We start from the raw sequence: 25,639 nt of genomic DNA, 5'->3' as shown, positions 1-25,639 counted from the left end.
GCATCATTCATTTCCTTGGCAAAATTAGGTTTAGTTTCCATTAAGGAGTGATTTAAATTGTGAATTGTAGAGATTATGAAAGAAGTAATTTCTTATGTGTAGGGCCATTATGTGTAAACTTCAGAGCCTGAAATCTGTTTCCAAAGTGGCCAGCTTTAATTGCTTTTGCAAAAATTAATCTGCAGGCACAGTTCCAGCTGTCTAGGCATGCACCTTTTTGTTCAGAGACAAGAATTCTCTTTCTAGCCTCTGCTTCTCCCAGTCCATTTAAAATACATGGTTGTTGAGTAGTTTGGAAGAAATGCAGTATCAAAACCTGTTATATTTGATCTTTCTATTTTTAATCCACTTGTATTTTTGGCTTCTGGAGTCAGATGAGTGTTCCAGGAACCTTATGTTCTCTGTCACTATTTTTTTTAATGTATATAATTTTTATTTTAAGCATTTAGTTCCTTTCCTCATTGAAAATAGGCAAGAAGCATCCTTGAGGTGGAGGAAAATAGGTCTGGAACACATTGAGAGTATTTAAGGCTTTCTCCCATATAAATTTGTTGATGACCTGTAACCTCTGACATCCAAGAAATTTCTCTTACCTTATCTGACTGGTTACTCCATGCTCAAGAATGGTTCATTCCCTTATTCAGAAAATCCAAGGAAAGTAGAAGGAAGCCTGCAGTCTTGAACAAGATGCTTCTGATTCAACTCAAAACACAGGAAGGTAGAAGCAGGACGTGAAATTGTCTGAAGTGAAGTCTGTGCAAGGGTTGGTTTAAAAAAAGAAGGTCCATCTGAAGTTGATTTCAGTGAGGGACAAGAAAAGCTTGTACAGGGACATCAGGAGCAATGTGACACTACTGCTAAATGGGGGCAGGAGACTTACTTATAAAGGACATGGAAAAGGCCAAGGTGTACTCAATGCCTTCTTTGCTTTGGTTTTTACTCTTGGGGACCTGCCCTTAGGAATCCCAGGTCCCTAGATGCCTAGCAAAGTCTGGAATAAGGAAGAGTTATCCTTGGTGGAGGAAGATCAGATTAGGAATGTGAAAACAAACTGGACATAAAGAAGTTCTGTTTTAAACTCCCAATTGGTTTTTCAACCTTGAATTAACTAATAACTCACTTTAACGTGCATTGAAAGAAAACACTTCTGTACTGAAGCAGTTTTTAGAACTTCCCTGGAAATTTAATATTCACATGTCAAAGATTTAGGGTGGTGTGGGTTCATTGCAGTTTATTAACCTGTAAAATAATTAACTGAAATTTTAAATAAAACAGACTTCCCAAGATTTTTATTTAACACCACCCTGTCAGTGATGGCAAAGAAAGCCAAAAGCCTCCAGTAGAATTGTGGGTATTTGTCTAACTAAATTGTTGAGTTTGAACAAAATCTCAAAAAGAATAAATCCCAATTTTTACATAGAGTAAAATCAGTTCTGTGTACTTTTCTATTCCTACCATGAAGTTATTTTTCTGGTACATCTGATGTTTAGTACACCTTGGTTGGTTCATGGGAGATTGTTTTATTTCTCTCTTGAATGAGGGTGCTTATTTGGTGTTTGTTTCCCTCTTGCACCACCCTCACAGGTAGTGAAATGAGGATGATTCTCCTGCATTATTTTAGCAGTCTTGGGTTGGGAATAAATCTGCCCATTGATGCCAACTGTGACGATCTGATTTCTGCAGAGGCTGGTGGTGTCCTTCTGCCAGCACAGATGAGATATTTTCTGCCTCTGTTGAAGCAGAATTGTCTTGCCCAAGTGTGCTCTATCCTGTGCTCGTAAGACGCTTGCCTCAGTTAACTGTGTTGGATAATGTGAGGGAGAGCTGGAGAAGGGGGATGGGAAGCCTTTTCCCGTCTCTGTGTATCAGGTAGAAGTTTGCAACAGATGAACTTTTTTAAGCTGCATTACAGAAAATGTGCTTTATCTTTTGTAGGGCAGCAAAGCAGAGCTGGGGTTGCATTGGCAATACCCTTTCTTTACTTTTCATCATATAGTAGCTGAGCTTGGCAAGCACCTTGTTTCCTTCATTCCTGTCCCTCTGCATGCTCTGCAGAGTTGCTGTAGTATCTATGATAGCGTTTCATACGAAGCTACTGATTTTTACTGTTCTATCTGTTCGAAATACCAGCCAGTTAACTCCCTTGATGGAGAAAATAACTGGGAACAAGTTCCTGTTGTTCAGGCTGTAACAGTTTGTGTGTGTTGTCTATTTTTGCCTTTATAACAGGAGCTCTTTCTTAAGTGAACTAAGAATTCTTCTATTTTCAGAAAAAAAAAAAAAAGGAAAGTGACTTCATAAAGTGATGACTGTCAGGAAGTGTTGGGTGTGTTCCAGTTATGCCAATCAGTTAAACTGTGAGCATGCAGAGGGGGAGAAAGGGGAGATGGCTCATGGCACACTCTTTCAACTGCTGCACTCAAACTATTGGGACCATCTGCTTGAGATTACACTGATCTAGATGAAGGGTGTGATCAATGCCTCAAATACTGGATTTCAGGATAACTGAGTTACTATGTTTCAGTGATGAGTGACAACTTGGAGAAATGAAGGAATTACCTATCTAGAATCAACTCTGGGAGGGAGAAGAATAAAGAGAACGTAAGTGCTGATTGTACGTTTCACATTAAACGGTTTTAATCTGGAATTCTCTGGAAGGGAAGAGAGAAAGAAAGATGGTGAAAAATTTAAAGAGGGAACAATTAAAAAACTGCTGAGGGAATAAGGAAGGCTTTCCATAGGTTATGTTAGATGTCACTTGCTCAGAGTTTCATCCCAGAAGGCTGCTGCTTTTCCCATCCTACTACAAGGTCACTGATCAGCAGCTGCTAGATGCAAGTCAAGTAGCAATAGAGACATCCCACCACCCCCACTGCCTAGCAGCACATTCTTTTTTTAATCTTGTTTTGGATGAGGATGTTTGTGTATGGTTCAATACCAATATTTATGGAAGGGTTTTAGAAACAGGATGAACTTGGACCATATAGTGCAGGTTATGTCTGAACTGGAACAGGTAAAAGCTGCTTTCATCTTTATGTAACTTTGGCAGTTTTAGAAGTCCCTGAGCAGACAGTCTCGCTCCTCTCTGCACTGGAGGTGGATCCAGCACTTTCCGAAAGACTCTTAGGAAGGGGAAAGTCAGGCAGCTCTGAAGAATCTGGCACGGCAGGGAGTGGAGAGCCCTCATGAAGCAAAGCTGCTGTGGGTGACAATACTGGTTAGTAACTACCTTTCTGGCACCTTCTCACTTCTATAAAGTATAGGGGGTTTAAGACACACTGCCCACCCACCCCTTTTTTGGGGGACAAAATTCCACCTTTCTGACCATCAACAGTACTCAAAGGAGTGCAGCTCTGTCTGCTCTGCCAGCATAAAAGCATGGAATGTTTTGCCCATGAATGACGATAAAAGAATTGGTTCCTTCTCAACCTCTTTCAGTATCAGCGTGTTGTGAGGTGCACCCTGGAGAAGGGAAATACACCTATAAAAGTCCAAGATGAGGGGGAACATTTACAGCAACTATGGTGTTAATGAAGCCCTAGTAGAGATGTTCTGCTCTTCAGGTACACCACCAGTAAAACTGATGGTAGTGTGTCAATGACTACCATGTACATGACATGCTGAACATGAAGCATTTATTTATGTGAGCAATACATTAACAACTGGCAAAGTTATACACTAAATTTATGTAGAAATATATTTCCCCCCCACCCCTCCACACACCAGTCAACTGAATCAGGGGAAGAACTCTCAGTCCAAATAATGGTGAAAACCACCTACAGCATTCCCTGCACTAAAACAAACTTGTTTCCTTTCTGGAGTGTCCCTCACAAGAGATACTCAATAACCATTTAATACTGTGCAATGGGCTCTAGGATGACCCTGTTCGAGCAGGGACCAGATAACCCCAGTGGTAGTCCCTTCCAAACTTAGCCACTCTGTGATTCTGTTTCATTCATTACCTGCCCAGTCATAGTCTACTAAAGAACTTTCAGTCTGTAACCTAAACTGGACAGTGGTTTTTTCTCTCCAGTTAAAGAATTAAAGTGCCTAACAGCAGCTGTGTCTTAACATCTTAACTGCTCACCAAGATTGTGTTCCATTTTCTTAACAAAAATAGTTCTCTGTGAAGACTGAGCACTCCATCACTGGTATATCAACTGACACAGAGTATGTGTGTACTATTTCTGGTGATGTTTTGGGTTTGTTCTAACCAACAAATAAAAGAAACTTGTTGCACATGTAGGGAGCTATGGTTAATATGAATGTTTACATATATACAAAATAAATTTAACTCTGTTGTCATTTGGGACTCAGGCCCTTCTGAGGAGTCTGCAGAACTCGTCCAGTTTCCACTAAAGCTTGAAAAGCAGTCATACCTCTAGACAAATATCAGGGATAGTATTTTCTTTTTAGCAAAAAAGTAGATTAGTAACTGTACAGTAGGTAAAAAGCACTCGTTAAAAAAAATACAGAAATTACACAAAAGGCTGTAGTAAAGTGCCTAGCAAGAATATAAAGGACAGGAGAATCAGTGTAAGCAGACAAACAACATTGCATCCTTGCTACCCTGACTTCTTCACAAATTCTCCTGCATGCATTGTAACACTGACAATGGTCAGTATGTCAAAAAGAGAATTTTCACTTTGTTATAGAAAGTATTAGAGAGTTTAAAGCCAAGAATGTAGTCATACCATCAGAAATTATACTTTGGAGCATGATTAGCTCACTTTTGTCCATACTCTACACAGTGAGAACTGCCAGGAACCCTCAAAGCCTGCTTGACAGTGCTCTTCATGGAGACACAGCTCATGCCCATCCAGGGAGCAGATGTAGCTACAGCTCTCCGGCTCAGACCTGCTCAATGTTTACCTCTTGAGCTACCATCCTTTCTTTCCCTTTCTCCTCCCTTCATCAGTGTCTGTTTCCCATGCCTCCATCAGTTTTCTGTGAGGGGGACAGCCTCTGGCTGCAGCAAAGCTGCAGATTATTTAGGGCTATTGTGCTTTCCAAGTGTGACTTCTGAGACATGGAGAAGTCAGGCATTTTTTGATCCCTTATCTCTGTCATTTCTCTACACTAATCCCCAGCCTTACTGAGAGATCTCAGAGCCCTGGACACAGAGAGGCTGACATCTGTATTAGAGAGATCCATTTCCATGACGTGTTTTGCTGGGGAAGAAATCTTTTGTCTTTACATAAAAATATGGAGCAAGATACACTGAAGCTGAATTTCAACTTTCTACTCAGTATTTTTAAATGCATGCTCCATGACAAACCACCCTGTGACTAACTGCATAAAAAACAAGACTCTACAGATAGAGAACCTGAAGTGTTAAAAAATATATTTTCCCTCTCCCCCTTATCCCTTGACAAGTTCGCCTTTAAACAAACACGAATATGAGGTAAGCTGACAGAACAACACTGAATAAAGAGCTGCAAAAAATCTTTTGGTAACTAGATCTCTGCAGGCATCATGTAAACTGTATGCTACCTTCATGCTAGTTTAAAAAAGGTGTCCTACATCAAGGGATCCACACTCTGGCACTTCTGGCAATAAACAGATGTTTTCAGGCTGGTAAAATTTTGAGATTTAAAAAAAATAAAATAAATACATTTTCCCTTACTAGAGGAAAAAACAAAGCCACATTTTGCTACACCAGCAAGAACTAAAGTTGCACACCCAAGAAGGACAAATTTTAAAGTTACCTGCTGGCAGAAAAGTTAATTATAGCATCTTCAGCTTTCAGAATTATATCATTTAGTCCTGCTGCCAGTTTCCTGAACAAATGACTGGCATCTTTATACTGTAAACCAAACTACTAAATAACTCAGGTTTGACAACAGAAGCACTTTTTCAACTGAATTCAGCATAGTCTGAGAGGTTTTCACTTTTTTTTTTGACTACTCTTTTTATCTAGCCCCCTAGAAAGCATAACTAAATTCCTCCTAAAGTTGTTTTCAGAATAGAAATTTGCATTTAAATGTAAACACTGATACCATAAATGTAGTGTATACAAAAGGCACAAGACAATTAGATTTGTGTTGCTGGAACTTCCTTGACTTTAAGAGCCAAAAATGCCTCTTTTATTCTGGTAAGTAAACTCTAATCCTAAGAAAGCTGCCAGGTCCTAACTTAATTGAATGGGATTTCCTATGTACAGCAGCTTGGCTTTTTGGTATTGCAATCAAAAGTCCATTGTCCTGTAAATGCAAATATCACAAACTGTAACAGTAAGTCTCCTTGACTGTATATGGTATTCATTAAGTTATGCAATAAGAAAGGCAGTGTCTTGAAGAAAAAGTGAAAAAAGAAATCTGAGACAAATATCAATTAATAAGAAATTAGTAAGTGGCCCTCAGTAACTAACACAGTTGGTAAAAAGCCTTTTAGATCAAAGTTCAGGGCCAACATTTGCTTCCCAAAGGGGTTAAGAGCTCCAAATGGGACAATAAAATTCCCATTTCATAGGACTATTCTGTGCAGCTCCCATCAAAATCCCCATACGTTTAGTTTACGTATTACCCATCTGAACACAGGCTTTTTATCGCATCACTGAGCAGTGACCCACTGTAGCATTCAATTAACCAAAGGATTTTTTTCCCTCTCAGCAACTTTTCAAACTATTGGTAGTACATATCTGAGGGAAAACAGAGCTCTTACAATAATGTTTTCCAAAAAATGGTCCAAAAACAGTCAGACACTTCACTTAGGTCTTCTTATCTTCAAAAATTGCTTATCAAGGGCTCAAAAGAAAATACAGTCCACCAAGCCACTAAACTATTCCTAATCAACACTGGCTGTTCTCCCAATCCATAAAGCCAGTAGTGCAAAAATTTGATTTTAAAGTCAACTACTTGCAATAACTTCAATTAAAAGGTGAATTTTCAAAACCAAGCCAAGAACATGAACTTATAGTAAGGAGATCACATTTTTCTTGTGCTGAATATCAAAGTAAAACCAGCCATTGAATTTTTACAATTGTAAACACAGACTCTTCTTTTTTTCTACTTTCTAGTACTCAGTCATCCTTCACCATTCAAACCCAGTAATTTTAAGTTGAAACATCCTTTATATGGTTCAGAAGTAGTATGTTTAGTTTCGTGTTTCAAGCAGTGACATGGAGACAGCTAATCATCTGTCAGTTTGTTTTCTGAGCACATCCATAGAGGAGCAGACAGGAGCAGCTGGCCAACAGGGCTGATATTTGGAAGAATGCATCTTCCTTCCAACAACAGCTTGTTCTTAAACTGGAACAGAACATTCATCACAAAACACAGTATTATAATCAAAGAATACTTAAAAATTATGTTATTGTAACACATCTCATCAACTTGAAGGGGAAGGTGACCAACAGCAGAATAAAACTTCCACCCTGAAGAGGAACCCAGTAAGACTGTTCACAGTTATGTTATTAATCTACTTCGGGATGACAGTGATAAGTACTGACTACACAGCAAGCAGGCCACCAGTTTATAAAATGACATGAGCTATTTTTAAAATACTTCCAGGTACCAACATAATTAAAAAATAATTCTCTATTTCATTACTGTAAACCACATCTGGCACTTTCAGTAATTTGTCCTCTGCTGAAATATGAAGGATTACAGGATACAGGATATTGAACAGATCTTTCATTGGGACAGAAATTCAAATTCTAACACATTGGCAGGGACTGCAGGCTGTATTTTTCATATCTAAGATGAAATTACATGGTTTTGTTGTGGCGACTTCAGCAGCTCTATTAAAAGTATTCTATTCAATCCCTAGGAATAAATATAACTCAAATATTGTCAATAAAGAAATGAAGTTAAATGCAAAGTAGCTAAAAGAAGTTTTTGTATAAGGGCTCTTATTCCAGCCCCCATTCCAGTATGTCACATATATGTAGACAGTAATCTATCTTTTTTGTTAATTCTCCAGAAAGTTTTAACTGCCACAAAGAAATATCTCAGATCTAAGGGTACAACCAATCTGGTGCTTATGCTCATGCCAAAGAATTACCAGTCCTTACTACCCTTCTGAAAGTGCATGACTCCATCTGAGGCAAAACCAACTTCCAGGAGCCCCTTCCTGTGGCTCTTACTTTTTGGAACATAACCGCCTCTGAAAGTAATCTCTCTTTAAAAAGCCATGTTTCAAAATGGAGGCTTACAAAAAGAAAAAACAACACCAAACAAAGCCCCCAACCCCCAGGGAGTGAAGTAATCACACTGCAAACACAAATCTTTCTCAGACTGGACTAAAAGAAAAAAATCAAAAAGACCACAAGATGTTTATCAAGCTGGGAAAACCCACCCACTTTTAACATCTTTAAAACAGTCACAGACCATGTCTGGTAATCAGAGCAATCTGAATGACAGAGTTCCAATACAATGTACACACTCTTCAAAGAAAGATTAAAATTTAAAAACTATTGCTTAAGTAAATAAAGTGTTAGTAAGTTGCAATTAATGATATTTCTGTAACAATCCAAAAATCTGTTGCTTTAAAGTCTGTCTCCAATGTTTTATGCTTGATTAGTGATGACATGTAAGATATTAAACTAACTGAAGGTAAGTAATTTAGTCTTTTCCAGAAGCTGTTGTTTTGTTGAAAGAACTGATGGATTAAACAAGGCAGAAATGCAGCATTTTACATTTTGAACAAAGGGTTAGAAATGAGGGGTTTATATTCTATTAAAATAACATACACAGAGCAGTGAGAATTGAAGACACCGTCTGAGTTGCCTTCACTCATCTCTTAACTCTGTTCATCTGACACCCACATTTTCAACACCTCTTACACTTCATACCATCAAGTTTGCAGATGTACCTATATCTGGAACTGTGTCTTCATCACTGAACACAAAACCAGAATATAAGGGCCAAGAGGTTTTTAAATTTCTTTTGTGAACCAAACTGAACTTTTGGGAACTTTTTGGTACAAGCTATGGGCCCATCTGTCGGTATCTGCACACCTGCTAGTTTTACAATCTGCCTTGACAGTGCAGTACCATTCCTAATGGGTCTAGTAACAATCACTGCAGTTCCCTGATGACTTTCCATGCCTTTCACTTCCCCCATGAGGGACCATGAGCAACCTCACAGCTACGACAGCATGTCTAAAAGTCGTATCACACATAAATGAAGGACATCCACTCGAGACACTTTTTTGGGATGACTGAAAAGGTGCTTCCAACAGCAGAGAAAAAATGACCTTGCTGGAACAGCTCCTCCGTACCAATTACTTGGTATGCAGATATTCTTAGGGTTGGAGTCAAAATTTTTATACAGTTTTGAATATGAAATAGTTTAATTCTGTAAGCTTCGGTGGAGTTAGCAATATTCAAGTACTAGAGTAAATATGATGATTGTGTTCATTCTCCACAACCCAGGGTAAAGGTCAACTCCTGCTATGTACCTAACAGAATTTACTAGCTGCTTCTCAAACAACTTTTTGAGAAATCTGTGTTGCAAGATATTAATGCAAGAGATCAAGAAAATCTCAGCTGTTTTTGACAACAGGTGATTAAATGCTCAGGAAGTCATATGGGCACCTTTTGCCTTCAGCAGGCAGCACGTTTTTACTATTAAACAGGATGCAGTTCAGTACCCAACTCAGAGCAAGACACTGATAGCTTATATATTAGACTAAATCCTTTTTGCTTCATCATTTGATAGACTTTCATCTGTTTTAGCAGACAAAGCTACGACCTTTGCATTCAGTATTAAGAACCAGCCTAATTTTCAAACTTAGCACTACAAATATTGGCTGAACAGCTTGAATACTCACAATCTCAGTATCTTTCAAAAGAAAGGGAATAATAAAATAACAATAATAATAATAATAATATATTGGACTATTACCTAAATGAGTATAAAGATCAAACTAATTTACAAACATGACACATCAAGAAATAGGAGGTTTAGTTTAAAACTATGAATTCATGTGCTTGCTACAACACGTGGTAAAAAAATTAACTGAAGGAACAAAACCAGGAAGTGTTTTAGTAGTTTTCTTTTGTGCATTCTTCAATGGTAAGGAATCAGTGAAAAAAATATTAAGTACCGAGAATATTACCATACCTTTCCTTACATATTCAGATGTTTCTTTTAAGGGAAATTAGGTTTCATTTTCCATGGTTAATGCAGGATTGCTCATACCTTAAAAGACAAAAAATAGTATTCCCACAGGAAAAGGTCTCATGTCAATTTCAGCAAATAATACAACCTTGAATTAACAATCATTTTAATGTCACTACATTATTACCAAGTCTATTCCTGTCCTGTGTCTATTACACAGCTTTTCACTAGCTGCAAATAGGTGTTACTTCTTTTATAAGCAATTTGTTGTCAAAAGTGCTATCAAGCCTAGCTTAAAAAAATAATTAGCACCTACTGGTTTCAGTGTTCTCAGTATCCCTTGGTCAGGTTTGGGAAAGGCACAGCAGCTTGATACATGGAACTTCCTACAAGCATGTATTTAAAATAAGTTTCATGAATTTTGGTTCATGAATACCAACCACGTGACCATGGTCATTGTTACACTATATCCTCCAAAACTAGTTTATACAACATAAATCATTGCAGCATAAGTCAACTCCTTACCAACTTTGCCCTTTTCAGCCTTTGCAGTAGTTTCTGACCAAGATGGTGTATCCGTAAGTAGGTGGCTCTGGGAATCACGCAACGGCTTTGCAGGAAACAGATGGTTCTCACTGTAGTGCCAATAAAAAGAACATTACTGAACTGCAGTAATTTTTCATCATCTTACCGCACATTACAAACAGTTTGTCATACGCAGTAATTTCCTTACCTCACCTTGCCTCTTGTCTGATGAATCACTACTTTTTTATCATTCCATACATTACACTGTAGTTGTCACAAATGCAAGCACAATCTAAAAAGCAACTCCCTAGCATAGGGATTTTTAATTTGACAGCTATTGTGTATTAATAGATGTACTTCAGCTCCAAATGCACTCTTGACATGATACACAGCGGAGAGAACATCTCCAGAATCTCTTTCCTAACGTAAGCTATGGAATGCTGGGGTAAGATAAAACATCAGTAAGCAGCTAGCTGAAATATCGTATGTCTTTTATGAACAAAAGATCGTCAGTATGATTCCATTATCATTTCTTAGCCACACATTCAAGTCTACTATACTTATCACAGTTTTCATTACATAAATGTTTCGAAAAAGATGCAGTATGACTTTATTTAAAGGAGCATATGCATACTTTTCACACTTTAAAGATGTCATGTCCATTAAGGATAAGAATTAATAAAATATGTTCTATTATCAGCAGAAAGAACACTGAATATTCAGCTTCCTGTGCTCTGGTACAGGTGCCATTAGGGATTCCCTTATATGAAGCAGGTTTCACCAGATAAGAAGAAGCAGGGGTCCCCCAAAAGCCATGCAAGGTAATGCATTTGTATCGCAGGCAGACTGACTAACCATCTCCGACGTATGCAGAACAGAACGCTGCTGATACTGATTGTTAGGCAGGTGTGGAAAATTCAGTTCCTGGGATGCCACTGAACTGAGACAAAGCACATCGGGAGAAAAACCCACCCCATCTCATTTCCATAAATTTATATATAAATCTGAGGATTACCTGATTTACAGCTTAACTGTTTAAAATCAGACTTGGATTTATTAAAAGGATACTCTTCATTTCCCTACCACTTTTAAGTATATTATACATCATTTTGTTTATGTGTGCACAGGAAAAATAAAATCAACTATTTGAAATGAGTAACAAAAAGCAGATTACTTTTTGGATGATGAATTAAGTCCACCAGGTGTGGAAGCTTGCTCAGGATCCTGACTAACAAGGCAAGTTGGAAAGGAGCAACCATCCCCTAAACTGAAAAATCCAGAATTAGTGTCATACATACAAAAAACTCTCAACTTTGAAGAACTTTTTTTATTAAAGTATTATTACATCTTATTTCAAAAAACGAACCATCCCCCAAAACTCTCTGGATCCTGATTATTCAACAGTTTAAACAAATGAAGCATTAGGAACAGTATACCTTGAAAACACAGGCAGCAACCAGTATTTCTTCTCATCACCAAACACCTGCCTTAGGTTTTTGCTGAAGCCCAAGCTAAAGCCATTCTTATCTGTTCTGTGACGAAATATGGGAGCTCTGAATACCTCTGAAAAGAAAAAGATTATTTAGACCTCTTTGCAGGTTTGCATGTTTCAGTCTCCCACCAGTATTTAGGCAATTGCCCTGCAGGTACCATTATCCAAGAGGAAAGGCTGTACCACCCAAACGACTGAGAGAGAGTGAGTGCACTCTTAGAAGCCAAAGTCAGTGCTACACAGGCACTGTGCATATGGAGCAAGTCCAGTGGCTGAGGAAGGGTGCAAGTCTCCTTTACTCTCCTCCCTCATCAAGGCAAGAATAGTGAGGAACGCACTTTTCAAGAAGGCATGGTATGTTTATATGAAGATTTCAGCATGTGACTATACCACAGAGTGTGCTCAATAAAGAAAAACCTAAACAAAGGGTTTATTCCAGAAAAAGTAATGGGAAAGAAGAAAAAGTTAACCCACTTTAGTAGTAAGACTAGCTTTTAACACCCTGGGGTATGAAAATACTATGTGTTTTTACCACTGCATAAAGAAATGTCTTTGCTTGTAAACCCAGATTATTCCCCCTGGACATCCAACCTAAATTTCTGGAGAAGAGAGCTAAATATAGCTTCAAGTGTTGCAAAGTGCCTGAAGCACAATATTCATTCACTTTCCACCAAGTGACTGATAGCCATTTAATTGCCCTAACTGGCTATACATAGCAGGCAAGCTGTGTCCTGATGTCCTGACAGCACAGCTCCCACAAACCATGTCAGAACCATGCTGAGACTGTGCTTCTGCAGTCAAACCTTAGCTATGAACTGCTGGAAATGATCTTCCACATGCAGTATGCATTACTTACAATGGGTTTTAAAGAAGGGGAAAGGGAAAACGGGGGCACCCTTTTAGATGCCCATGTTAGGCTAGGAAAAGAACTCCAAGGATGATTTAAGCACAGTCACACTTAAAGCTATCATGGCTTCATTACCAAAATTGCATTTTTAAGGCTTCATGTATTGAGCAATTTCCCAAAGTAAAATGGGAAGTGACACCCAGATCTTCCTGAGTAACTTAAGTATGCAGGAAACATGTTATATTACCAGTATGGGATTCCATTTGTTTTGAAAACATGAAATGTTGAATTAGAAGTGTAATATATTATGGATCCCTCTGAAAAAATTTTTTGCACTAAAATTATGAGTTTATAAACAGAACACTAATTTATTTCCATTCAAATAAGCATCTTTAATAAAACTTTTCTTTACTTTTACTTTAATAAAACTTTACTTTACTAGATAGAAACTAATACCAGTAAAAAATTGTTCAAAGTCAATGATTTGTTAGAATACTGAAGAAACTCAAAAATCCTAGAGGAAATCTTAAAGTAAACAAACTTTCTTCCATTGATACAGATACCTATTCTCAAAGTTTTCCATTAATCACCAAAATCATCACTAATCATCATTAGCAAGTCCAAAGAGAACTGGAAAATACAGGTCAATTCACTGGCCTACTTTAATTCAGCTTATGCCAACAGGAAAGCATTTAGAGATTTAGAAATTTTAATGACTAGATTCCAAATTGGCATTTTTACAGTCCAGCATACACTAGAGAAGAGGCACTCCTATCTTCTACACTTTCTTTTATTTATTAAGATTTGTCATCAGACACGTGTGCACTCAAGTGGAGGGAAATCGTGCTCTAGCACTGCTCTTCGATGCAGTTGTATTTGCACTGCCACATAGCAGAGGCACAGCACACCTCTGAGGTTTTTAAAATTAATTCATAACACAGAGGCCTTTCTATGCATCTGTGGGAGACAGTTCTCACAACTGTGAAACTGCCTTTGGGATCTCCATTGTTCACTTACTACTAAATACAGAAGCACTGCCTGTTCCTCTGTCACAAGTCAGCTCTGACAGAACTTTGGTTCTGCAGGGGACAAGGGCGGGAACAAAGTGCTGGAGCCACTGCCCTGACTGAGACACCATACAGGAGGACTCTGACCTGGGGCTGGGAATGCCGAACAAGAATCATGTGTGTGAGCATGCAGTAATCCATCTAACATTTATTAGAAATTTATCTCGATTTTATTTTCATTTTTTTAGTTTATCCGGTTTCTGTTAACGAGCTGTGGGTGGAAAGCAGTGAGAGGAAGAACGTACGTTCATTAATAACTTGGCCCTTTGGGGCAAGAGAGAAAGAGTCAGAATTTCCAGGGAGCAGCAGAACTCTAGAGTCTTCTAACCAAGGTCCAAGGAACCTGTAAAGAATTGCCCACTTCTTCCATTACCCCCATGCATCTAAGATACATTTATTATTTATTTTTTGCTGTCAAACACAGAAGCATTAAATCTACTTACCTAATGTAGATTTATTCTTGCTGACAAGCCAACAGTGATACCCAAAGAGAGAAGACAAACTGACAGAAAACATAGCTGCAGCAAAGAATAAAAACATGATGTGGAACTTGGCCTGAGTATCAGGAAGGCCATTCTAAAAATTAAAAAAAAAATGCCATTAGAACTGGGGAAATAGCTGTTTGATTATTAATAATCTTCTATTCAGCCAAATCAAATTCAGCACACAGACAAATACACCACACAACAAGAATATAAATAAATGGATTATACACTTTCTATGTACAGAGAGCCATGCAATTAGGTTCATGACAGCATCTAGGTTAAAGAAACAGATCCTTTCTTGGGAAACTTTAAATACTGAAGGCAAGAACCTGAAATTTAGATCCGAACTTTGAAGTGTCTTTTAGAGAGGAATAATTTGTCTTTACAAAAATTGTGTCATTTAATTAGCCTTTTCAAAATAATGAAGCAGTAAGTGAAATTTCATTAAAATATGGTAAAGAGAAAAACATGAAGGCTATGATTTATTAAATATTTTGTACTTTTGTACTTGATATTAGGAGATACTAGTTTACAGTGTAATGCCTCGGAATCACAGAATGCCTTGGCTTGAAAGGGACCTTAAAGATCATCTAGTTCCCAACCCCCCCACCATGGGCAGGGGGACACCCTCTACTAGACCAAGTTGCTCCAAGTCCTATCCAACCTGGTCCAGAACACTTACAGGAATAGGGAATTGGTAACTTCTCTGAGCAACCCCTTCGAATGCCTCACCAGCAAAATAATTTCTTCCTAATACCTAATCATTACCTGCCCTCTTTCAGCTTAAAGCCATTTCCCCTTGTACTATCTAAAAATGTCCATCTCTAGCTTTTTTGTAGGCCCCCTTAGACTTCTTGCACAGCAGTAACTTCACACACTCAAAGACAGTATGTAGTTTGGGGTACTTACTGTCCAAAACTTGATAAAGTACTGCAAATCTGTTGCAGCAATGAAAAGGCAATACAGTAGCGAGTAAGCCAAGAAGAGAAGAAAAAATTTGTAATTGGAGAATCCTACACAGTTGTTCACCCTGATAAAAACAACAACAAAAAACCCTCATAATAATGAAATGTCATGAAATTTTTCTTTGCTTTCATCCATTTTAAATTAAACTTATTTACTCTAAAAATGTTTATACCAGCATCCAAATCAAGTTTTGCTTCCTATCTCTGCTGCCTCAAGCTACTGGAATGGATTTAGCTTCAATTCTCAAATTAGTGTAGTAACCCAAACCAAAACACCACCACCACAAAAAAGCCCAAAGAACTTTACCAGGTAACACCGCTTTCAACAGCTTACTGAAATGAAATTTTCACATATGGTACGAAATCTGTTCTCCAAACATCTGATGTGAATGTGATTGCAGTTAGCTGTATTTTTAGTTTGCAGGTAAGTATCCATATCATACCATTAGGGCATACTGCATGTCAGCTGGGACAGTAACAAGCCAAGAACTGAAAGTTGACTGAATTTTGCGAGAATAAAAGCCATCTCATTTAATCCAGATCCTCCTTTATTAATCATACTATATACTTAAAACTTCTCATACTACAAAACTTCTTAGTAAGATTCTCAAACGTAAGAGCATTCATAGGAGATTCCTAAAAATATCCGTATTTACATAAAATAATGAGAGAAATGCTACTCTTGAACAGAAAACATTCCATATCCGTGACAAAATGACAGGAAATAAGACATTAGATACACATCTAAATGTTAAAATAAATCTCATCATTTTCACTTATGGGCTTTAAGATCACCTGTCTCCCATTTGTACAGATTTTATACATGATAATGAGCAACTAGTATACACTATGATGATGAGGGTGCATTTAGTACCACAAGCTTCACATTAGAGACAACATATTAAGTATTATGAATTTTAGAGCTCTATTAAACATATAACTATATTACACCCACCAAATGAAAAAATATTGGAGTGCTTCCCACAGGCAGTTTATTGGTAAACTGCTTCCTCTTTTATTTGGTTGCATTTGAGAAGCTAACCAAAGTTATCTTCGTGCTTTGACAGAACTCTTCATGTGAGTTTAAAAAAACCTAACTGATACTGCTGTCAGAAAGATCAGCCAATTAACAGAAGACTACATCCATAAAGATACTTGTATATTGATAAATAATTCTCAGAAAAAAAAGAAAAACAAGAAAAAAAAGAATGTGTGGTGAGGCTCAACTCTAGCTTCCAGAAGCGCAGGACAAGCTACCGCAACTATTCTCTTCTTTAGGGAGATGGTGATGCTAATGGCAGGAGACATGCTAATCAGGTAAGGGTAAAATCTTAAAATAGCAAAGAAATTTTCACTGTACATTACTGTTACCCATTCTCAGGGTGTGTATTGAGTTGGGTCACTTTGTTTTAAGTTTTGTTTAGACAAAACATAACACCTTGGCTGAACATTAAACTTAGCATTGTCATTTAAACATGGAGCAATAGCTAAGCATTTGTTTAACTACAGTTAACAGCTCACAACAGATTGCTCTAACTAAAGAAAAAGAAGATATATTTGTAAGGTCATCATTATTCTTATTGAAAAGTAAATACAAAATTCTCCACAGTGAAGTGGGTTTTTTCATTAAATATGTCAAAGTAAGCAATTCCATGATAGACTGCAAGCAATTCAGGTTCAAGTTTTCTACGATAAACCTACTTTCCTTTCATGATATTTATTTTTGGACTGTTCTTAAGCCACTGTTTGATGTGAGAAAAGAAATACCAAGTGAAATGTTATTCCCCGAAGATGAAGTTTCTTGAATCAAAGATTTATTTCTAACTGTTCTTTTGCACTATGGCATGTGGTACACGTGTCAAAATGAACTTGCATAAATTATTATCCTCCCTTCAATTTTGACAAGGCCCCACACTGCAGAGGTCTTACTGGAAAAGAATAGTTCAGCAGAAGATTGAAGAGAAAGTAAACACCAAGGTTTTGTAACTGTACTGTTTGAGCATGTAGCACCAAATCTTAAGCCCCAAGAATGGTGGTTAGATTTGAAGTGTAACGTTTCTGAGAAAGAGTAAAACTGATAAATATACCAACAACTGACTAAATAATGGTATGTTATTGCAGTGAAACATTCATACAATCAGAACAGTCCAGAATAACAATTTGGATTACAGCTAACATTTTAAACGCTTCATTTTCAAGCACAAAAAGAATATATATTATTCCTGTCTGAAGGGTTAGTCTACTGAAAATGCCAGGCAAAGAAATAATTTACAAGGCACTGAAGGTGATGCAACTTAGTTAACAAAAAGCATCACAGAATCCAGGAGATGCTAAGTATTTGGATTACTCAAAAGATAAATGTTGCAGTGGGGATCCTGCAACACGCATATATCAAACCAGGAGTCCCGTGGAAAGGAAATATATACGGACAGACAGATTCTTGATAGCTGTTTCAGAGAGATGTTTATTTCTCCAGCCGCATGGCCGGAGCTCTGCCGAGGAACTGTTCCAGTCACGGGACCAAGGGTCCTTCTGCCCGCGCAGGGAACACAAACCAACCAATGGGAACGAGGCTGAGCAGGGGCAGGGTAGCCCCGTGTCTGTGCCCTCAGGGCCCCTCTCCCAGGGCTACACGGCAGGGGAGGGACCCCAACACCTCACCCGTTTTATTTTAATAAAAGGAGAATGAAAACAACTGGATAAACATAACAAGAACAGTTTCAAAACAAAACAAGCCACCCTCCTGAGTCTTTAAATGTCCGAACAGATTCTCTGGAACATCTTAGGGCTGACAGAAGGGAGACAGAATTCTCTGAGCATGCTTTGTGGGGAAACTGAGGCAGGAGAGGGTTTAACTTCTTCCCTCCCCCTTTTCATCCCCCACTCGGCATTGGAAAGGGATTTTTGGGGACACAATTGGCAAAAGCATGGTTTTGTGAGGGAAACCATGGATGAAAAAGCGGATTGGGAATACACTGGGGGTAATAGGACATAGGGTAAAAGGGAAAGGTGGGATTAGGAAAGGGAAACTGTAGGGGGGGCTTACAATGGAGATACTGTCTAACATGACTACGATTTTTTGCATATATACTGCCTTTTACAGGAACACCATCAGGCCCAGTGACCTGCGATGCTTGTAACCCTTTTCTCCCTAGTACAATATTAAATTCCACCACCTCTCCATCTCCCAAGCTTGGGATGCATTTTTCAGGGTTATTCTTTTTAATAGCAGTTCTATGCACGAATATGTCTTGCTGGTTGTCACACCTTGTTATAAAACCATAATTTTGCTTAACATTATACCATTTTACTATCCCTAAGGTCTTAGTTGCTATGATCTTTTCCTTTTTCCGAGTGGCTGCTGTTTTCTGTCTCGCTGCGTCTTTGCTCTCTCCTTCGGTCGCTCCCGTGTTGGAATTGTCGGGGCTGCTGGTGCCTGCGCGCTCTTCCCGGGGTCGCGTTCGGGGCTGTGCGGGCCGGGCCGGGCCACGCCGCTCAGTCCTCCGTGCGTCGCCTCCTCTGGTCGCAGCTTCGCTGCCGATGCCGGGCGCTGCACCCACGTCTCGGCCGGGCCCCCGAGCGATGACCCCCCCGTGCTCCGCTCCAGCGCGCGTCTCGGCTGGGCACGGCTCCGTTCCACCGCCGCCAGCCGCTGCCCGCGCACCGCCCCTCTCGGCCGGGCGTTCCCGGGGCTCGCTCCACCACGCGCTGCACGCGGCCGTGCGGGTCCTGCCGGGTCCCGCCGCTCCCGCCGCGCCTCGCTCCGCCACCGACACTGCGGCTCGCGTGGCTCCGCCCGCGCGCGGGAACTGCCTCGCTGCTGCTCTCAGAGCGCTCGGTGCACGTGGCCTGGGCCGCACGGTCCCTGCGCCACGCTTCCCTTCGCCAGGACACAGCTGACATTGCTCAACAGTCTCAGTAACTAAATAATATTCACGAAAATATTCTTCCATCGGCATATATTTTGACTCCAGTATTAACTGTGTCCAAACGGTTTTCCAAAAGCCCTTGGTAAGAATTAAATCCCAAGAAACATAGAAAAAGTTCTTAAACAACCATGCCAGGAAGTGTTTCAGTTCTTTTTGAGCTTGAATCAAGCTAAAATTTACAAATCGTTGTTCAAGAATCATTTTAAGTTTAAGATAAATGTCCATATGCGGCTCTGAGAGCCAAGAGTCTTCCCACGGTTCCTCCATAGTTTAGATATGGAATAGCAAAGCAAAACCAAGAAGAGGAATCCAAAGTTTCCAGGGTTTACTCACACAAATCAGTCGCTTAGGGATCGGGGATCGTTCTGCTCACAAATCTCCACCATTTGTTGCAGTGGGGATACTGCAACACGCATATATCAAACCAGGAGTCCCGTGGAAAGGAAATATATACGGACAGACAGATTCTTGATAGCTGTTTCAGAGAGATGTTTATTTCTCCAGCCGCATGGCCGGAGCTCTGCCGAGGAACTGTTCCAGTCACGGGACCAAGGGTCCTTCTCCCGCGCAGGGAACACAAACCAACCAATGGGAACGAGGCTGAGCAGGGGCAGGGAAACCCCGTGTCTGTGCCCTCAGGGCCCCTCTGCCAGGGCTACACGGCAGGGGAGGGACCCCAACAGATAAAGGAGAGATGTTTCAAATTATTCCTAAGGTGCTCCTAAATGCACCTTGTTAGTACTAAGAGCGTTTTATACAAATGGTATTTTTGGTGATGTCTCAAGCCACTGGATTCCCACCTGCAGCTCCATCTGTATACAGTGAGTAGCACTAGAAATCACTAATGCATCACTTAAACATTTTAGAGTAGTTAGTGGGCAGTTAGCATTAAATATTTCCGTTTATCACAGCACTTCCATTAGCGCAGGAGTGACAGCCAAAATAAAGCCTCCCAGAGAGCAGAAGACAGCTGACTTGGGGCTAGGACATGAGAACATCTTATTACCTCTGCCTTCCAAATGCTTCATCTTACTTTCCATAGGTTATTTTTACCCATCCTTTATCCAGAAATCCTTCTCCTAGCAGAACATTAAATTATAGATAACTCTCATTGCTGTTTCCCTGCTCTCCCTAAGCATCATGTGAGTTCTTTTCCCCTTCCTTCCCCCCCAACTTGTTCCCACCAAAAAATCCCAACATGAAAAGCAAAGCAGAACCTAATGATGTTCAGAGGGGCTAAAACCCATCCATTATACTGAATTGCACCCTTACTTTTGCTGGCAAGACAGCCATATATTTCCCTAAGAACCTTTGAAAATGGGTCTTTACAGAAAACTATAAAGCTTGTTTAGCACCTCTGCAGTATTTCAAGACTCTTTCATCTCTTCCACATAGTTCTTTTTTTTAGGGTGAGCAAGGAACTGTGAACATCTGCTCAAATTAGGAAAAAACGCACAATACCTCTTTTTCTAGTGCATTTCTGTTACTTGGAGTACAAAAGGAACATCAATCAATCAAGAAGCATTACAAATTTTTCAATTATCTTCTCCATTTGTATTTTTGGTTTTTGCACCCATTGCTTATTCATTAGATGAAAAGCAATGAGCAATGTAAATACTCTCTCAAACTGGGTATGTTTATGTTATTAGATTGAGTATAAACATGTATAGTAAGCAAATGCTACTGAGAGGGAAATAGTTTGTTTTTCTAGGAGTGAAATAACACTTCACTGTCCCTTTACACAAAACCTAAGTGCTGCTTATGATTTCTTATTTGATATAATGGATTTTTTCTGAAATTGAAGCTTACATGAAGAACATTTTCATGTAAATGTCTTAAGACAGAAAAACTCAAAAAAAATCCCAAAGAGACCATAAAGTTTATAAGGAGTGCTTATAATACTGAATATAAATAGTCATGTTGAGACTTTTCACTGATATTTTGCCAAGAATAGCCTGGCAGCTGTTCTTCTTAGAGCTTTTGATAAGGCAGCTATTAGAAAGCTGAAAAAAACACCTTTTTTGTTACAAGAAATTTGTTTCACATTCAATGGTTTTACCTGTTTGCTTTGTTGTGGGTCTGTTTGTTGCTGTTCGTGGTTTTTTTTTAAGAAGCACACTACTAAGAGTGAACATCATCAATTTTCACATGCTGATTATCCCTACAGCAAAAAAAGCTCTATCCTACATGGGTAACTATTTCTTTCAATTGTATCTACCATGTAGATGCAAAATAAGACAGGATTTCTAAAATCAAATTGCATTATGGCAGATACTGTTGTCAGGACAAAGAGAAACAAGGGGAGCCCAGCACCCCTGCCTGCCCCAGGACAGAGCCCCCTCTGTCCTAGAATTTGATATAAGAAAGTGTCAAAACAACTGCTTAGAACCATCTACCATTCAGTTTGTCCAACACAGAAGATTCTTCTTTTCTGATCATTTTATATGGTGAAGAACTGCCACTCAATCCTCTAAACTTGGACCTTACTAAGCAATTATCTTTAATTATTTCTGTGAGATACACCTGCCAAACTGACATAAAATAATTATACATCCTGTCTATCCACTGGTTCCAAGAGCTGCTAAGAAAAGAGAGGAGAACAAAACCACCGTGCGGGCTGACACAGCAGCAAAAGGAGGGAGGGTGGAAAAGAGAGGGGAGAAAGAACGAAAGAAAATAAAGAATGGGTTTTATGGGAATAAAACTAAAAATGCTAACTTGGTGTTTCCAGCAAGCCCACTCCAGCTGTCCCAGGAGCTTCAGTAAAAGGAACTATGCACAGCCTTGCCCTTTCATTTTAAACCCCCGGTAGCATTTCATCCTTCAATGCAACTAAGACACAGTAATACTCCAATGCTATGAAGAAAAGACGCAATTCTTAAAAGTTCTCACTGATCAGAAAGGTACTTCATCCATACTTGTAAAACATAAAGAGGTATCTAACTCAAAGGTCCAAGGAAAATGATATTTAAATTTCTTTTCATATGTCACAACTAGGAAAAGAGGAAGTACAGTAAACAACTCCAACAATTCTGCAAGACCAGTAACCTCCCATACACATCTAACTCTAGGAAAACTGAAGCATCATCTTCATGGCAGGCCCCACAAAAGTGTATTTTACCAAATCAGAATGTAAGAAAAGAAAACCAATAGTACACTCACCAAGGGCAGTGATGATCCATTTTCAAAATGCATCTTTAAAAAGCCCCAGCAGAATTCCAAGCATCGCAAAAGACAAAAGAAAGGATAATAGTCAGAAGCACAGTTACACGCCAGATTTAAATTATTTACATACAGATTAAAAAATGACCCATATTTACTGTGTGTTATATAATCTATTTAATAAATACATCTATTTAAATTGACATAATACAGCTTACCTACAAGGGAACTGGAGAAACTGCAGATAAACCAAACTCAAAGTATTTGATATGTCAAGAACTTAATGATTTAAGAAAATGCAATTTATAGGACTTGGTCAACTTTAGCATTTGGTCCTCAATCTGAATAGGTTTTTCAGCTACTGTTTATTTTCTGGCAGAGCCTTAGAAACTGGGCTAATTCAATTACTATGTACTTGGTCATACAACTAAATATATTTCCAAGAACATGGTCTGTTTTTATAGAAATATATACATCTTTCTATGCATACAGACAAGGATTTAAGAGCTTACCTTGTGTGAAAAATCCCAAACACTTTTGTAACTAATCACTCTCCATTAATAAAATGTTCACAAGAAAATCAGATATGATTGAAACAAGCAAATTTTGGTAAGGTAAGGACAAAATAAACGTATTCTACAAAATATGTTAACTAATTGCATTCTGAAAATGTCACTCACATTTTGTAGGATAACAAGTCACCCTTTTTCTACACTAGAAACACACATGACTATGCTCCTATCTGACACTGAAACCACCATTCCATACAACACAACCAAGATGCTCTTCCTGCCTCAAACCTGTTTCTCTTTCAGTGCCTCTGCTGCTTTGCTGGACAAAACAGAATGTCTTCTCTACCTCACAATTGTGTTGGAAGGTTTGGTCAGCTGCAGAGTATTTGGAACAGCCTTAAAGCTAAGAATAAATGACCCTCTGAAGAAGTATCTTCTCTCAAAGTTAGAAATTTAAAGCACTGGGGGCCAGAGTGAAGAAACACATCCGAGCTAATTGGAGAAAGGCCAGAGAGAACAGCCAAAAGAAAGATTAAATTATAAAGCAATCAGACTTCTGGAGAGTATGAACTTCCTTTTGAGTCAGACAAACAAAAACTTAAGTTTTATGGCTTCAGTTAGAAATGGGAGAATGCTTGGCTGTTTCTTTCTCTAAACAAAAGTAACCTGCAAGCTATCCGGTAAAAAAATAGGATATTAAGTTTATTACCTCAGGTAATATGTGACATCATGATTACATTGAGATGGGTGGTGATGTTTATTCAGATTCTAACAAAAGCAGCAAATTTTTGTTTATCAAGTATTTTTGGTTACATTCTTAAGGAAAATTCTTCATTAATATTTATAATTTTTAACCATTATGTGAAGAATGTATAAGACCATGTAATCCATGCTGGCATCAAGGAAGTCATCAAATGAATTAGACTAAGTTACAGACTTCCTCAGAAATAAGTAAATGAAAACTAAATCTCAAAAAAAGAAACCCTAAGGGCAAAAAAGTGTATCTGCCAAAGTATTAAGCCTGAAAAATCTACTCATAAAAAAATAAAAGCTTCTGTGCTAAGAAAGGAAAATTGATTAAGTCAGAAAACCACTTATTTTAAAAATATTCTTACTTGTCGCATACTGAACAGTGATGGCAACGATCTGGTTTTACAAGATGGCATCTGTCACAGTATCTGATTGCTAAAGAAAAAGTTCCAAGATTAGATTTCAATGTACAGTTACACATTTTGATTTCTGAAGTCTGTGCAAAAGTAAATATCAGCTCAGCCCAGCAGAACCCCCAGGAAAACATTTTAGCATGATCAGAAGCAGATGCAAATACCAAAGCATTCTTCAACTACTTGCAATGCTGAATCTATCAGAGTTAACCCAAAAAGCTCAGATTTTGCAATCTCTGCTGATCATACTAATCAGGTTTTTTTTTTCCCCAAGCCCTTCAGCTCTGCAAAACAACCAATCAACCAACAAAACCCACAAAACCCTCACTAGACTGGAAAAACTGTAAAGACTGTTCAACAATATAGCTATTTTAAGCTATTATTCTAACAGCTTTAACTTATTATGTGAGATTATCTCTTGGATTTGCTTAGGTAGCCAGCATTCAAAAACTGACAATATGACTAGGGTTAGATTAACTCTTCGTTTGGAAGACCTTTTGCTCTCGCAACTGAACAACCAACAAGTAAAACAGTAACAATTTCTTACTGTGATCTATCTAGCTATACATGATATGCAGATAGAAATTCTAGTTTTATTATTTTTTTAACTTATGGTAAAAGAAATCTATGCAGTTCATGACTGCTACAGCCTCTTCTGCAGCTTGTTAGTATTACAAGCTATTTGTTGGTATCAATTTGAAAACAACCAGCAAGGCATTGTCAATCCACTTTAAAATCCTGAATTCATGCTGCAATTTACTTCCCAACAATCTTTATACACTGAATAAATGTAGCTGCACAAAGCTAAATTAAAGATAAGTTCTTGAGTCACTTTGCTACTTTATGAAGTATGAAAAACACTTCTTCCCTTCAATCCAAACCCTTGAAAACTTTTTAAAATTTGTTTAGGTAGTACATCAAGACACCTGCCTTTTTTAGTCTCCTGAACACCTACCTACCTCCAGACATTGTCCGTGTATAGATAGGAAGATCCTTGGCTGCCCGTCTTAAGACTTCTTGCTGGGATTCACCTCTAGGCTCCCTCTCTAGGGACTCCTTGTCTGAATATGATAGATGAAACTGGAATGATTTTTAAAATCAAAGAAATATTAGCAAATTCCAAGTTAAATACATAACTGTAGATGAGTAAAGAGGAGTAAGTATTCATTATATAAAGATGGATTAGCAACATGTACAGGGTATTACAGCAAATAACTCAGTGTTCCCACAACAACTGATTTATTTTACGGCAACCGAAGGCAGAATTACAAATACTTCTGATTTGGTACTAATGCAATGCTGACTGCTTCCAGAGGTATTAAGCAACATTCTTCAAGAGAAGGATCAAGAGCTTATCATTCCCCTGAAAGGCCAGTTAATTTTCTTTTGTAATGCCAGATATTGACTAGTGAATATAACCGAGGGGTG

The 25,639-nt window shown here is 38.5% G+C and overlaps 1 protein-coding gene across 1 annotated transcript in view; it reads right to left on the bottom strand.

Moving 5' to 3' along the window:
* Positions 1 to 3,618: 3,618 nt before the first annotated feature.
* The window catches only part of ZDHHC2 (zinc finger DHHC-type palmitoyltransferase 2), a 38,110-nt gene continuing 16,089 nt past the window's right edge, over positions 3,619 to 25,639 (bottom strand). The window contains exons 4-13 of the mRNA XM_048303089.1: positions 25,171 to 25,291; positions 24,164 to 24,233; positions 22,537 to 22,569; positions 15,390 to 15,510; positions 14,439 to 14,571; positions 12,026 to 12,152; positions 11,764 to 11,856; positions 10,590 to 10,699; positions 10,068 to 10,145; positions 3,619 to 7,250 (exon numbers count right to left, since the gene is read on the bottom strand). Coding sequence (XP_048159046.1) covers positions 10,105 to 10,145; positions 10,590 to 10,699; positions 11,764 to 11,856; positions 12,026 to 12,152; positions 14,439 to 14,571; positions 15,390 to 15,510; positions 22,537 to 22,569; positions 24,164 to 24,233; positions 25,171 to 25,291 — 849 coding nt within the window. The 3' untranslated portion in view covers positions 3,619 to 7,250; positions 10,068 to 10,104. The remainder of the gene's footprint in view (positions 7,251 to 10,067; positions 10,146 to 10,589; positions 10,700 to 11,763; positions 11,857 to 12,025; positions 12,153 to 14,438; positions 14,572 to 15,389; positions 15,511 to 22,536; positions 22,570 to 24,163; positions 24,234 to 25,170; positions 25,292 to 25,639) is intronic.

Source organism: Corvus hawaiiensis, chromosome 5, assembly GCF_020740725.1.
Source record: "Corvus hawaiiensis isolate bCorHaw1 chromosome 5, bCorHaw1.pri.cur, whole genome shotgun sequence".
Classification (NCBI taxonomy): Eukaryota; Metazoa; Chordata; class Aves; order Passeriformes; family Corvidae; genus Corvus; species Corvus hawaiiensis.
Note: the sequence above shows the minus strand (reverse complement) of the source record. Positions and strands in the feature narration are given on the sequence as shown.